Source organism: Pangasianodon hypophthalmus, chromosome 30, assembly GCF_027358585.1.
Source record: "Pangasianodon hypophthalmus isolate fPanHyp1 chromosome 30, fPanHyp1.pri, whole genome shotgun sequence".
NCBI lineage: Eukaryota > Metazoa > Chordata > Actinopteri > Siluriformes > Pangasiidae > Pangasianodon > Pangasianodon hypophthalmus.
In genome coordinates, this window is record NC_069739.1 from 4,421,114 (window position 1) to 4,437,778 (window position 16,665).

Below are 16,665 nucleotides of genomic sequence, written 5' to 3' on the forward strand. Positions count from 1 at the left end.
ATTTCATTTTAAAAACATTTGAACAAACACAATGGTTGGAGTTCATTTGATTGGCAAAGAAGGAATTTGAGCAAAGTGTATAGCCCCATCCCTGACACTAAGGTTAATTTTCATAACATTTCAGATAAAATGAGTTGTATAATAATTGTTATGAATTTCGAACCATGTTTGTTTTTGAGAAACTGGTCTCCTGTATGTACTAGCAAAAGCTTCTGATTTCACAGAACCCCAAAAAATGTGACTCCTGCATTCGCCAATGCACAAAGATACTAATTCACTGAAAACATACACACACTGCAATCCCAGTGCTCTCTGTCAGTAAACTTAGCGCTCACCCTCAGGCAGCCATGACGCTGTTTCAGCAAATCCTAAATTGAGCTGCGGACATTTATTTTAAAAACACAAGTTTTGTGAAATAAGCTCTATTGTACACCAAGTTGCCAGTTTATTAGTTAGATAACGAATAACACACTTAGTGTTGTGCTGTTGTAAAAATAAAATATTTTCAGAGTTACTGTTACTACCCCAAAGTTAATTATTTTCCTATAACAGCATGACCTGAAATGTTTTATTCCTTATATATGACAGCAATTTTCCAACAATTGATAAAATTCTTCATTTATTAAAGAATGACGTTGTACTTTTGAATCATTTCCCACTCCATAATCCCTCTTTCCTTCTCCCTATCTTTGCAGTATTTCCTACAATAGAAATGGTTCTGTACATCATAGACACACAGTCTGCACTTACACTTTGCCTTTGTTTGTAGAAATGTATTAGATGTAATATTAGATTATTTGCTGTAAAACAAGATCTTGGTGGCTGTGGAGTGTTTTTTTTAAACTCTGGCAACCCTGTCATTAACTGTCTTGCTCCTTCACTGAGCATGGGGCAGCATAATTCCTGCCCCAGTGAGCGTCTGTTAACTCTTGTTGTATTTCCCAATTTCGAGGTGCAATAATGATGAAAGAAGTAGCGAAATGGGGCAGCGAGTGCGCTGCACCACAATTGCACAACATCTAGAAAGGTGGCAAATCAACGGAACATGGCTTACTGTATATATATGTCGATTAGCAATATTTTTTATTAATTCAAATATTTTTGGTGACTCAAAAGACGTGATTAGCATTTCGGCATAATTTAAAATGTATGACGTTGTGAAAGAGGACGTAACCTTTGTTAAATAGCTGATATAAATGGTTGGAAGCGCTATCACTAATGAGCTGTTACTTTAGAAACAAATAACATATTATGTCTACTGGCGTTATAGAACTCTTTCTGGCCAATCAGAATTGAGAATACAACAGCATCATGGTATAAATGATTATCTGTGTTTTTCACCTCACTTCAAACTGCGTATTTACAGTATCAAGGCAAATGTTTTTTACTCATTCTAAAGACAGATTCCTTCATAGACCTCGTTAATAAAATAACGTCGGATGTAAACGTATCACGTAAACCCTTAGTAAATCAGGATCTCAGTGTATATGCATGCATACAGCTAACTCCGCCCCTAGCTCTAACCTTAACCAATTATAACCTTATACACGAGATGGAGTTTTCATTAATTCACCTTTTTGCTTATGGAAAGAATCCATTTTCCACTACAGACTCCTAATAATGGCTGAACCAAAAAAGCATAGCTAACAAGTCACAAATTAGATCTTCCACTCCTCAAAGAGGATAAAGGGGACAAAAAGGCAAGTCGTGTTTGGAGACTCGATCCGTTTTTTCTGATCTCTTTCCTCCTTTCATGTGTGAATCAGTGGCTTTCAGCGCCAGAGAAAGAGACATCAAAAAGCTTTTAGACGTGACAGGTTTCTGTCTTAGGAAACCTCTCGGACATTAGCGAGTCTGAGAGCTATAATAGAACACGGCTAATATATTATATTCCTATATAGTACTACAGGATGGAAGGAAATAGGTGTCTGTCTTTGTGGGTTCATCCACAAGAAATTTCAGTTATGAATGAGAAAACTAGAAAGGGAACAAGAGACTTATAAAAAAAAAAAAAAAGACTGAAAATTTGCAAATAAACAGGAATAATATAAAAATCATTAAAAAAAATCTATAATAATAATAATAATAATAATAATATCTGTATTTTTTAATAATATTTTAAAAAATTGTATATATATACATATATATATATATATATATATATATATATATATATATATATATATATATATATATATATAAAAAAATTTTAAGGTGAAGATGATAGATTTTTCCAGTTAATGATCATTTTCTGTTTTCACTGCCGTTATTTTTTTTAATAGAAACGTTCACAGATTAACAAAAAATCTGCAAAATCATTTAGATTGAAACCCCTTGTGCCAGCACTCTTGCCATATCGTTAAAATGTCCCATATCGTTAAAAGCGTATATGTGAGTGATGTTTCTATGTTACTACAGTGCTGTCAAAATGTATTTGCCCCCATTCCAGATTTCTGATATTTGTGACTTCGAATGCTTTCTGATCGTAACACAAATTCTAAAATTAGGCAAAGAGAAACTGAAGACAAAAACAACTTTGTGTCTTTTTTACTGTCTTTCGACTTTATAAATAATAATAATAATAATAATAATAATAATAGCTGATACTTGATACATTTCATAATAATTAATGTTTACATGTTTACTCAGGTTCCTTTTGCTTAATATTACATTTTGCCTAAATATCTAAATATTTCATAACCAGGATTACATCATTATTTTATTCCTAAATGTTTTTTTTTTTATTTTGTTCCTAAAATATGTCAAAGCATTTATGGTCGTAAAATAATTGATGATATTTTACAACCTCAGTAAGGATCAGTACCAGCTTTAACAGGTAATATATTCTCAGTATATTTTATGTTGTGAGGTTTACTTTGATTATCCCTAGTGAGAATCTCTTGAAAGCTTTGTTCCATTTTTATTCCAGAATCCTTGATTCAGGGTTTTACTCTCTCTTCTGAGATTTTATTCATGTTTCCTGTCTTAAAAGCAGAATTCACCGAGCAGCACTTTCACTGGTTTGCGCTCGGGGGGAAAACTTTGGTTCTGTTCTTCGTGTGATATCATTCGCATAAATGTATTATTGATCTTTTTTTTTTTTAAGAAATGAAATACTTAGGAGATGTTAAACTCCTCTACTACAAACATGTCCCCATACTTTTTATTCAGTTACAGTTACACTTAATGTTGGGAACAAACACGTTCCTGTTCTCATTTACATTAAGCAGCTATAAACAGTCGTTTATGTTACTTGTCATGTAGCTTGTCATGTTCCGCGTAAACTCCTCTGTCTTGAAGATGACAATGGAGACTCCTTCTATAAATATTAAATAAACATCTCCTTATAGAAAACCTTGCCTCTAAGTGAACACTTTTTTATTTGTTTGTTACTTTAAACTATTCATTTAGTTCATTTAGAACCAAAGGAATCAACATCTTCTGACCAATCAGAATAGAGAATTCAACAACATTACTGTATAAACTGAAATAAAACTTTATTTGGTGATCCCTGAGTGGTACCATGTGTGGGTGTGTGTGTGGGTGTGTGTGTGTGTGTGTGTGTGTGTCCTTCTTAGGCGGCGTGTATCCCTGTATTACTGAGTAACGGATGGGAGCTGCCTTTCTCTGAGGTCATCGACTGGAGTAAAGCCGCTATCATTGGAGATGAGAGATTACTACTGCAGGTACCACACACACACACACAAACACACACACACACACACACACACACACACACACTGAATCTCTATTTTGTTATTTAGTCATGATTAAGATGTATTTTCTAAAAACAAAATTGCAAGCATAAAATCTTTACGTTTAACTTTTTTTTTTCATTTCATTCAAATTCTGTACAAACTGTAACTAGCTAGGGTGATTTATTGTATTTCATATAAAAATAATTATTCAGAAAAGCTATAAAAACAAACCTCACCTCTAATCCTACATACTTAGGGAACCATAGGCTAAATATAGAACTTTCTCAGTCTTTGGGAACTCTTTGATTTTGTATGTAGAATCCTACAACAGTGTGTTTCTCTGTGAGAAATTGTTCCTATGTGAACACTGTAGGAATCCAGGAACCTTTAACTATCTAAAAGAAGCATGAAAATGAAAACGTGTAAACAAACAATTCAAACAAATTTTGCTAATAATGTGTTTTTTTAATGATACAACAAAAGAAATACTAAATAAAATACTGAAAAACTTTAATATTAAGCTTAAAGGTTCGTCAGTTTCTCCTTCTGGGAAAACCCTAATCTGTTCCCAGTGGATTTCCTTTCACAGAAGGCTTCATGTAGAACCTCAAAGAACTTTCTTTTATAAGAGTGAGGTTAGTAGAGGTAAATCTAGAACCTTAAAATGTTCCTAGGCTCTAAGGCTCATCTCAAATGCTCAAGGCTCAAAGGGAATCTTAAACTTTCTGTGTAGGAGTCTGAAAGCATGGTTTTCAGAGGGAGCACCTTTCAGAGAGTGCTCCAAGAAGAACATCTTTGGGAGTTCAAAGAAAAGCAAAAGATACAGAAAAGAAAAGAAAAGGTATATGTTTTTTTTTTTTTTTGGTTTGTCCCTCCAGGGTAACCTAAAGGTTCTTTGTAAAAGCCTACACAGTTGGGTTTCCCTTTCAGAGAGCTAGAACCCTTAAACACCAAAGGAACCCTCAAGGAACTTTTTCAAGGATGTGATCAGTATTCAAGGAAATTTCTTTTGTGGGTGTCTGGAGGAGGCCTGGGGGTGGACATTGGCCTGGAGGGCAAACATCCTTGGGCAAGTCTATGGTGAAAAGAGCATTAGTGAATGATAGTTTAACACCATACGACATATTGAATTGTTTTGTATGTGTCTTGTGTACTAATTTAACTCTTTTAAATGGTGGTACCCATATGAGATGCCCTACATCACACACAGAGAAAAAAGCAGGACCGTGGTCTCTTTGGTTGGTATAAAAAGAAATGGAGAATCTACTAAGTATCGTAGCATCACTGGGATTTTGCCTTGTTATTTTTTTTAATGCTGCTTGGTGCACATCTGGGAAACTAATTAGCTAGCTAATCGCACTACAGAACTAACATACTTGCTTCTTTAGACTGCAGTTAAATATCAGTTCAACCATCTGCTTGGATTTTCTTATATGTAATGATAAGCAGTAATGTTACTTAATAAGCTTGCTAACTAGCATACTTCTGATAATAATTTATGTTACTAGCGCAACAGTGGTAGCTCAGAGTTTAAGGTTAGACGCTAATGACCAGAAGGCTCAGAAAATGTGTGGCTTGAAATCACTTGTTAGTTGTGTCAAATAAAAGCGATTGCTAAAGGAATAAATGTAAATGTTAATTATGAGTGATACCCCCCGAGTTATTCAGTCTCCTCATCAAGGTGGACCTTTAAAATGAGAGCGAGTTATCAACCCTGGATAATAAAGCTCCAAATTGATTCTTCAGCCACGAGTAGTAAATTTCACACACATGTCAGCGGTGTTCATTAAAGACCTGCTGTAAGATGTGGTATGGTATTTATGTTCGTTAATTACTAGGGTTATTAATGGCTGCTACCTGCCTGCCCTTTCCGAGCAAAGCCATTAATGTGCCGATCGCAGCGCTGCTGAAATATCACGGGCAAAATGTCAGTAAAGAAGTGAAACCAGACTGTGGGGATTTTGTATCAGGGGACACGAATGGAAATTGCCATTATTAATGACCCTAAGCCCTTAGGGCCACACACACACACACACACACACATAAACTGTTCTCTATGAAATTTTCCAGAGATTCAGTGTGGGTGGGGAGCTAGCAATTAATTATACCTAAAGTAACCTATATGTCATATTCCTTTAAACAATCATTAATAATCTGAGCAAAATTAAAAGGTTGAATCTCACTGACTGGGGAGAATTTTCACACATAAACTGAGTCATCGTTGGTTTTATCCTTAAATTACATCCACAGTTTATAACATTTGCAAAAGATGATTGGCGTTTTGCTGCTGCATATAAATAAATATATATATATTAGCGTCATTGGCCACATACAGGAATCACGTACTCTGGCAGGAATTAAGTGTCATAGCAGGAATCAAATGCTCTAACAAGGAATCAAATACCATAGCAGGAATCAAATGCAGTAGCAGGAATCAAGTGCTGTAGCAGGACCGAAGTACTGTAGCAGGAATCACGTGTCATAGCAGGAATCAAATGCTCTAACAAGGAGTCAAGTGCCATAGAAGGAATCAAGTGTTGTAGCAGGAATCAAATGCTCGAACAAGGAATCAAGTGCCTTAGGAGGAATCAAGTTCTATAGCAGGAATCATGTGTCCTAGCAGGAATGAAGTGCACTAACAAGGAACAGGAATCAAATGCCCAGGAATTAAGTGCTCTTAACAGAAATCAAGTACCATAGCAGGAATCAAATGCCATAGAAGGAATCAAATGCCATAGCAGGAATCTAGTGCTTTTGGTAAATGAACACTTTTTTAAATGTATCCCAATGATGGAAATGGCTTTACATGACAGATGGAATTGTTACATGACAACAACGCACAAATGTAGAGTAGAAACTTTTTCGACAGAAAAAATATTCAATATCGTTCCTCAGGTACAACAAATCAACCAAATAAAAAATGATTTCCTGCATTTGTTAAAACAAACACATGCTAACAAAATAACAAAGTAATTGGTAGTTGTTTAAATGTTAATTAAATATACCTGCATTTACTGTTTATTCACTGAATGACCAAAAAAAAAAGTACACAGATTTGGGGGAAAAAATGAAATTAAAGCTTCAGTTCTGAATTTTGCTCGATGTCAAACCTTAATGATGGTGTTTGTTTGTGTTTTTAATACCTTTAGCAGTGGATGGAAAACTACAGCCAGTCAAACAAGAGAAAACACATGAAATGTTTGATTGAAATTGAAATGTCTTGTATGTAAAGCATTTATCACTAAATGTTAATTTAATGGAAACAAGCTGCCGGCGGCAAAATGCGCTAACATTTTTAAAATGTGTTTTCATTTTGTGTTTTTCTCCCTCTCCATGTCTTTGTCTCTTGCAAACACATGCACACATTGACCCACCTACTGCCTTGAGACTAAGTAATAATGTAAAAAAAATGATGTAGTTTTTGTCTTTGCTAACTCTCTCTCTCTCTCTCTCTCTCTCTCGTTCTCTCTCCATCTCAGATTCCGTCCATCACCAGGTCTGTCGATGCGGAGCGAATCTTGGCTCTGAGACAGCAGACGCAGTTCCTGTGGGACTCCTACTTCTCCTCCGTGGATAAAATTGTCTTAACCACATTAGAGGTGAGTTTACAGCAAGAGGGAAATAAGTTCAGACCAGGAGCGAATGGATTATGTGGCGGGTTAAAAAAAGGAACAGACTGACGTCGTGGTAATTTGTTTGTCACAGCCTTTTCACACAAAAGCTCCGGTTTCGCGACAGTGTTGCGTCTAAGCGATGTTGTTTTGTCTGCGATACTTCACACATGCCACAAAGTTAAACACACTCGATCTGTCTGGACACCTCAAGCTCAATATCACTTTATTACTATCACAGCAAGTTCATTTTGTGATCAGATTTGAGTGTATGAATATGAGTTAATAAGATTTCGGGTAAATGAAGATGAGCCAGTCTACAGAAGAGGCTAGAAGATAACTCGGCAAATGAATCGAATAAAATAAGTCTCTTAAGATGACAAACTTGACTTCATAACCTAAAATTTATGGATGGATTCTCCTCATTTCTAACTGAAAATGTGAAATTATTTGTGAAACATTATGAGAAAGGCTATTCGCATTAATTCCCGCACCTCGCTTTAGCCTTAACTTGCTTGAATTGCAAACGAACAGAAATTTCACATCTAATAATAGCAATGGTGTATACTGCAAACTTTATATTATAGTATATGTATAATACAAAATCATTAGCTGCCGTATGTTGTTTAAAGTCCTGCAAATATTTTATTCAGAAATGAGGTGAGAAAAACAGTTGGTTGAGTACTGAAATCAATCTGGGTGTGACAGACATAGAAATGAAATTATAGGCCATTTTGTCAAACAATAGAACTAAAGTAGAACACGTAGGTAATAAACATAAGAAGTCCCAGGACTGAACCCTGTGGGACACCTTGAGAAATTGTAATAGTGTGTGATTTGTGCCTTCCTGTAGAGATGAAATATTGCGTGTTGGTTAATTAGATGTCTAAGTGTGCTTTAATTACACAATTAAAATGACCCAATAAGAAAAAAATGTTGTTTGAGGGGCATGTAGGGCTGAAAAAGTCCAAATTCCAAAGTTCTCGTAAATGTTTTTCATTCATTGGTCAGAAATACAGCGACGGAAAAATGCAAACAAACCTTATCCAAGTGCTTGCAGAAATCACAAGAACCTCCAGGAGAGCAAGTAACTGGGGCTAAACAAAGGATTCAATACATATATAAGCAGCTAGTTTAAAACAGTTTGTGTATCGCATCTAGGTTTTAGTTTCTCTTTTGGGTCATTGGTCCAAATCTTCAGGGCATATGACATTCCTGCAGTGCTACAGCTCTGTCCTTTGGCTGAGTTAAGCAGCTCGTATCTACGAAAACACCTCAACTCAAAACACATGGCATGTTCGGATTCTCTTCCTGCATTTCGATTCGGACTCCCTACAGGTTGATTCAGAGTCGAATCACTTTTTGACTAGGAAGGAGCGAGACCACAGAAAGCATCCAAGTGTGTCTAAAGAAACACACTGAGGAAGACAACACACCAAGGTTCTATTCCAATAGACTGCAAAACTTTGTGATGGTTTAATAGTAAATTGTTTCATTGTTGGTCAGAGTTTGTAGAAGTAAGTGGGAAAATTCTCTAAAAATGCAAACTTGAAGCTTGTGAAGTGTTAGCATTTAGACCAATCAGAGACATCAAGGAAGTGCTACATCACCCACACTTGTGTGTTTGTTGTTTCTAGCCTTTTTGTTGCTTTCAGTAATAAACTGCGTCTTTGTCACCAGATTTTTCCAGCAGCATTCTGGTGCTCCCTGATAATCGCCGCTGATATTCATTAGCGTTAATTCACTGTTAGCCACGTTAACGCAGAACAAATGAGTCCAGCATTCCAGCTACCTCGTTTCTTGTCATTTAACGCCTCTCTGGATGTGAGTGTATGAAGCGTCAATGTGAAATTCCACATCTGTCAGTCCACACTCAATTCCACAAATACAACCAGAGAGAAAGAAACAAAGACAAAGGTGGGAGAGAATGGAAGATGAAAAAGCGACGTGTGAAGAGCAAAACAAATCGCTAAATTTGCAAGTGAAAGATATTCCCACTGTGAGAGAAAGAGAGAGAGAGAGAGAGAGAGACGAAAAAAAGAAAGCACTTGAGTCTCTTGTGTGTGTACTGGGATTAAAGCAAAGCTCGGGTTTTATGTTTCGCCAGCATAAATGTCACCAGGTGCATAAAGAAATCCTGCTGAGACTAATTTATCCCCTAGTCTGTAGTCACGTGTGTATGGTGTGCATTTGTTTTTGTCTTTGTCTTTGTGTGTTTGTGATTGTGTGTGGCAGATGCTCTAAGCAAGGGGAGGGACTTGTGCATTGACACCAAGGTAAATGAGGCATCAAGAACACCCTGTGGGACGTGTGTGTATGTGTTTGTTGTAATTGTTAGCAAATTTTCTACAAATTTCAAACGCTCTCTCCATCTTTTAAGGTAGGTGGTCTTAGAATGCATAATATGACGTGGTCACGTAATCAGTGGTCAATATAGCACCATTGCGACTATGGCCAGTCTTGAGATGGCCAGTCTTCTGTATTAACTTGGACTTATTGGCATTTGTACTTGAACTTATCTCTGTCTTGGGCACTGGTCTTGCTAAATACAGTCTTGGTTCTGAAAAGGATTGAATGGTTTTCAGTCATTTGGACTTGATCTTAACCTGGACTCCACCCCCTTTAGACTCGGTCTTGATTCAATCTCAGCTGGTCCTGGGCTTGGATTCGACAATGCCGGTCTTGACTATAGTGACTAAATTGGGATCAAATATTCCTGACAACAAAATTCTGTCAGTGTGAGAAGGTTTTTCATTAAAATCTCTACTACTTTTATCTGAAAACCACCATCTGAATGACGGCACAGAATGACACCAAACTCACAGGTCAGCTACAAATACACTAGCGGTGATGGTGGAACATAAGCATGCTGATGGACAGAAACATGTCCTTCCATCAAACTCAGTTCGTAGAATGGACATTCCATGATGTCGTCTTTTACCCAGCTACGAAGAGCTCCAAATTCGTCGTTTGCCTATTCTGAGGACTTGCTTTGTGTTTATAATTGATGACGTAAGCAGAACATAGTTGCAGAGCTATCATTAGAGGACCTTCATCATATAATCTGGCATAAAAAAATCATACAATTACATGCATCTAGTGTCAGTATGAAAATGTCCAACTAAATAAATGAATCTCAGATGAATATAATAATAATGAGCTACAATTCAATGACTTAACATATTGAAAAAAAGGTCATCACGCAGACACAGAGACGTATACACACAGTGCGCACACACACACACACACATACACACACACACGTTTGTTATACTATCCTTGTAAGGAACTTACATTGACATAAAAATTAATGCAGCTAATTAATACAATGCTATACTTAAATCTAACCCTAACTTTAACATCAGAAACCGAACAGAAGCCTTTGGTGTCTTTTAGTTTTTTTAAATAAATGTAGCAGGTTTTTTTTGTAACAAAGCAGCTTGCCTCAGGGGGACCAGGCAAATGTCCCCACAAGGTCATCACTGTCTGAAATTCCTATCCATGTGGGGACATTTGGACTTTACCAAGATATAACAACATGCTCACACACACACACACACTCTCTCTCTCTCTCTCTCTCTCTCACACACACACACACAGACACACACACACACGGGTCAGTGGGCTACCCCAGAGAAGTGAATGCTGGGATGCTTAATTAGACCCTGTAGTTGATCCTAATTGGCCACTACAGCTTGACACAGCAGTTCTCCAGACTCACAGGAGACAGAGTCGTGCCAGAGCAGATGGAGGAACACGAACTGGGACTAACAGCGTACTATTTTACCAACCTGATCTCTCTCTCTCTCTCTCACACACACACACAAACACACACACAAAAACCCTACTTGTGTCGGATTTCGCCTTAACAGTTGTATTAGAAAAGGTAGAACTGCTCAATACCTCATGCACTTTAACCATTCGGAATTGTACGTTCTTTGAATTTGCAAATTTGAGGTCATCTTAAATTTTTTCCTCACCATATTATTCAAATGTCCTCACCATTGGTCCCTACATCAGACTTTTTGCTACCATTTGAAGACCAAAATCCCCACAAAGATTTGTTGGTTAAAAAAAGGTTGAAGTACTTTCCAATAACAGCATTTTACAGACTGTTTTATTCCTTTTATGGCAACACAATTATTATTATATTATTATTATCATATTATTATTATTCTTTATACTTATTAAAGAAAAACATTTTTATCCATTTATAGTTGCATTTAATGTTGTGAAATATCCACAAAACAAGTTAGTTCCTGTTATGGCTTACGTTATAGTAGCTATAAACAGTCATTGCCTCAACAGGCTCTATTTCTTTTTTTTTTTTTTTTATGAAGTTTGTCACGTGACTGAAAAAAACAGCAGTATAAAGTATAAACTCTGACACTGGCTGTGAATGAGTGTGTGTGTGTGTGTGTGTGATACATCATATAGGTTATTTTCATATACCTAACACAAGTCTCCTTATGAGACCACATATGCCCTGGTGTAATAAAATAGGATGAGTGTGATTAATTAGCACTATACCAAGTTGAGTTATTTGCTAATTAAGGAAAATATTTGCCTGAAATAGATACCTGTGGGAAACGTGGCGCGTCAGAAAGGCAGACATTTTGAATTTCATTATCTGGGACAAGAATAGAATGCCGAGTCTTATTCCGGGCAGCTACAAGCTAGGTAAAGTGCATAAAGCTAACATTATTAACAATATTAATACTATTATAATATACTATTATAATTTAGACAATGGTATTGAATTCCCTATTCTTGGTTATAAGGTGTGGATTAATTTTCTATAACGGCAGCTCTAACAGTAGCGCAGCTGCAACTCACACGTCTATTTTAATGCGCTCTTTCTAACATGTAATCGTTTCTATAGTAACAGCTCATTCACAGGGACTCGTATGACAGACGCTCCACATAGACAAATTAAAAAACGTGTAATCATTGAAATGTGAGCAGACATTTACTTAACATATTCAAGGAAGGAGTCTCCAGTGTCAGTGCGTTGTAACAGTCACGTGAAAGTCAGGACAGATGAGTTTACGCTTTGCGGTTTATCAGTAACATGACAAGCTGCAGTTTTGTTGTTGTTGTTGTTGTTGTTGTTGTTGCTGTTGCTGTTGTTGTTTGTCTTATTCTTTTGTATTTTAAAGAAATAATAAATAAAGGCTGGTGAGGGAACAATTGTTAGCTAAGGAAGGAACTAACTTGTTTCTTGGATGTTGCACAACTTTAAACATACTGTAGCTATAAACAGATAAAAACTATGATATGTTTTTCATTAATTAATAAACGTTCTAATTATTGGCAAAATGATGTGGTATAAGAGAAATAAAACACTTCAGGGTGTGCTGTTACAGGAAACTAATAAACTAATAAACACAGAGTGTTTTATTCCTTATTTCATATAGCATATTAAATGTCAGGTGTGTGTGTTTGTGTGTGTGTGTGTGTGTGTGTGTGTGTTTAACAGATCATCCAGGACAGGATATACACCTACACCTCGAGAAGCATGCTAATGTGGAACTCTCTCCCTGGTGGACTCTACACACTTCCTCAGTTCTCCTCATATCCCACCCTTTTCCCCTTTTACTATGGACTCCTGGGTGAGTGAGTGTGTGTGTGTGTGAGTGTGCATTCGGGTGTGTTTTCATCTCTCTGGATGTTGACACGAATTGCTGTGTGTTTGTGTCATTGATTTTCATCAGGGTGCGTGTCAGGTAACTGCCTCTGTGTGCAAGTGTGTGTGAGAGTGTGAGTGTGTGTGAGAAAGAGAAGAAGAAGAAGAAGAAGAAGAAGAAGATAGAGAGAGAGAGAAAAAAATGCCATAGACCTGTCTCTCCTGAGCATCTTCAGCTCTGAGCTGTAAAAGTCTGTCACAGCAAAAATGAAACCATAACTCAGACGGATGCCAAGCTGTCTCAGAGTGTGTGTGTGTGTGTGTGTGTCATTGTATAACTGAGTGTGTGTAAAATGAAGGCGTATCTTTAAATCCATAATCACATCATGCAATATAGTGTTTTACATGTAACTCGTTTGCAAGTCACACGCAGATTTTTACACTTTTGTGTGTGTGTGTGTGTGTGTGTGTGTGTGTATCAGTGTTCAAGCTGTCGCTGTACTCCATCTCTGAGCTGTAAATCTGTAGCGCTGCTCTGATATATGACCTGTTTCTCCAGTGGCAGCGACGCTGTTAGTCTCACTTTCCATAATTCTGATGACGCTGCAGGAACGGCTCTGTGCGCTGATATACGCCGATGCTCCGCCCTCATAAATCTGTCGGAATTTACATCGTAGCACACATTTCTCACACAACACACACTCTCAAATATACGACACATCCAGTGGATGTTTCATTTGTAAAAAAAAAATCTAGACATAAACATCATAACTCAGAGAAGTACCCTTTAAATGTTTGTTTTGAGGCTAATTTTGCTAACACTTAATATTTGGCGTCTTTTAACTCGGAGTGTCTAAATCCTCACACTTGCCTCAAACTGTGTATAGATGTTCAGCAAACTATAAACATTTTCAAAATGTAGAGCTGTAGCTAAAAACACCCTAGTCGTAGCAATAATAGCATGTTGGCACTAAATATTATTTTATAAATATATAATATATATTTCGTTATCAGATTCACGTAGCTGGTCAGTGTTAGTGTTAGTGCTAGTTTGCGAAACTGTTTACGTACAAATTATTACTGAGCCAAACACAAAAGGCCTCATGTATCAATCTTTTAGTAAATTTGTGTTTTTCTTAGGACAAACTTACGTAAAAACCAGCAAAGTTTTCGCTGATTTTCTTCGTATTCACATGCGTATGTTGATAAACACCAATCAGGAGTTAATTACCAAGCGCTACTCCATAAAAGGCAAAGCTGAGAAATGACAAAATGGCGACTAAATGGTGAAAGAGCGCTTCCTAAGTGCAATGTGTGCTAAATTTTCTAGTAATGCAGCTCGGCCATTGCAGCGTGTCATCTACCATAGACGCACACTAACATATCTTCCTTTTATAGGGCGCCATTACTTTTGTCCTTAATCAAATATCTATTCTTATTTGTTTTAATTTATGGATTTGCTTTGGACCACTTTCTTTCAAGTCATTAGCAGTGACCGAGTTTCACAAAATGTTCTTTATATTTGTGTGTTTTTGAAATAAACGTGATTTAAATTCAAATTTCATAATCTGTAAATAAAATCGCAGTAACTCACAATCATACGATTTGAACGTAATCAGTCAGGGTCCACATTACGTAAATTCATAGGATATGAACATTTCTCCAAACTGGATTTTCATGATTACAACGTGTAATGTACGCTCTTCCAAACAACTTACGAATAAATTCGTTCGTTTCCAGTGTGATAAATAACGCTCAATGTTTACACAATGCCAAACAGCTTGCTATACGGTTTCTTTAATTGTTAGCTACATTAACATTGTGACTAGCTAACGTCAGGTACTAAACATGTCTACGCCAATTGACTACATTTGCTAAACCTAAACCTGCCCATCATGCTAAACCTAGCTAATCATAACTTTAAATACGTTACAAGTTATTACACGTGTGATGTCAAAGTATACTATAAACGTGTTATATATCCTACTGTGAAGACGACTTTAACGCTAATAACCAAATCTTTCTTTCCTTTTGATATTTTAATTATTTCTTAATAACTGAAACACTTTATCTTGAGTGTTTCCTGGGAAACTGAATGTCACGTAGCTGTATAACTCATTTAAAATAATACTACTGAGAGTACATTTATATTGTTTGTGCTGCTGGGAACAAAAATTTAGCTGTACACTAGTTTTTTCTGTCAGTATGATTTTGATAAAATTGCTCACATGGGAGCCGGAGACGGGGGGAAGTGGTACACAGCTGGAGTGTGTAGCTTTAATGGGACTTGTGTGTCCCCATGACGATATGAATACACAACAATCATGGAATTGTGGGGACAAAGTAAAAAAAAAATAATAAAATTGTGTATTGAGGTTGGGGTCTATATTTATAACAATGTGTGTGTGTGTTTGTGTGTACTAGTGTATGAGTGAGCATTTGTGTGTGTTGTATGAATGTGTGTCTCAGCGTGACTGTGTGTATGTATGTGTCTGGAATTATATGTGCCACTATATGAGTGTACTCTGTGTGTGTGTGTGTGTGTGTGTGCCCAGTGTGAGCTCTCAGCGTTGTTGCACTACTTTTTAATATTTCAATTTGAGGCCAAATTCCTGGGTACCCTGTGTCTGTGTGTGTGTGTGTGTGTGTGTGTTTGTGTGTGTGGTCTGCAATTCCATTCAAACGTGTTTAATATTCTGTTTAATATTTAATATTGTCTATTATTTTACTGTATGTTTAATGTTTTGTTCATGTACTATATTGACAATTCACACACACACACAAACACACAAACACACAGACACACACACTCCGACTGGTTTTTGTATATACCCATTAATTCAATTTGCCAGTAGGCTTAATTGCAGGCAATTACATTCTGTGTGTGTGTATGTGTGTGTGTGTGTGTGTGTGTGTGTGTGTGTTCAGGTAAGACTCCACAGCAGGAGTTCACAGCTGTTATTCAGGCAGTAGCTCCTCTTCAGTCTCCTCAGCAGCCCATCCTCAAACTCATCATCGCTGTTGCCAAGTCCAAATTCTGTGCTCAGGTAAGTGTGTGTGTGTGTGTGTGTGTGTGTGTGTGTGAGATCCTGTAAATTTGTCTATACTTTAGTGTTTATTACGTAGCACTGTTGAATTCTGGATTCTGATTGGTCAGACGGTGGGACCTGTATGTCAGACAATCCACATAAACCTGTTGATGTGTGAAGTTTTCTGTAAGGAGATGTTTTTGTAACAATTACGGAAGGAGTCTCCAGTGTCAGCGCTTTCTAACAGTCTTTGGTTTTGTCTTCGCGCAAAGACAAGCTGTGTTTTTTGTCTTATCTTCAAAAGAGAGAAAAAACAAGGTTGGTGAGGAAATGACTGTTTATAACATAAGTGAGAACAGGAGCTAACTTCAACAACATTAAATGTAACTACAAATGGATAAAAAGTAGGAAAGTTTGTTCTTTAATAAATAAACAGTTGTAATCTCTGGCAAATTGGTGTGGTATAAGAGGAATAAACCACTCTGGTTGTTCTGTTATAGGAAAATAATGAACTTCAGGGTGATCCTTAGAATTTTATTGTATATACAAATATACTAATGTTTATAATTACCTTGTTTTGGTTGATTTGGCTGCTCCATTACAGATCATCGTGTTGTGGAACTGTGACAAACCTTCACCTCCCAGAAGCAAATGGCCGTCCATCAGCGTCCCTCTGACCGTCATTGAGGAAGAGAGAAAGG

At 36.8% G+C, this 16,665-nt stretch overlaps 1 protein-coding gene across 2 annotated transcripts in view; it reads left to right on the forward strand.

Annotated features, from left to right (window-relative positions):
* LOC113529295 (exostosin-1) overlaps window positions 1-16,665 on the forward strand; it is a 158,032-nt gene that overhangs the window by 128,814 nt on the left and 12,553 nt on the right. For both annotated transcript variants that reach the window (XM_053231888.1, XM_026918398.3), the window contains exons 4-8: window positions 3,579-3,686; window positions 7,178-7,297; window positions 12,789-12,921; window positions 15,864-15,982; window positions 16,569-16,664. In XM_053231888.1, coding sequence (XP_053087863.1) covers window positions 3,579-3,686; window positions 7,178-7,297; window positions 12,789-12,921; window positions 15,864-15,982; window positions 16,569-16,664 — 576 coding nt within the window. The remainder of the gene's footprint in view (window positions 1-3,578; window positions 3,687-7,177; window positions 7,298-12,788; window positions 12,922-15,863; window positions 15,983-16,568; window position 16,665) is intronic.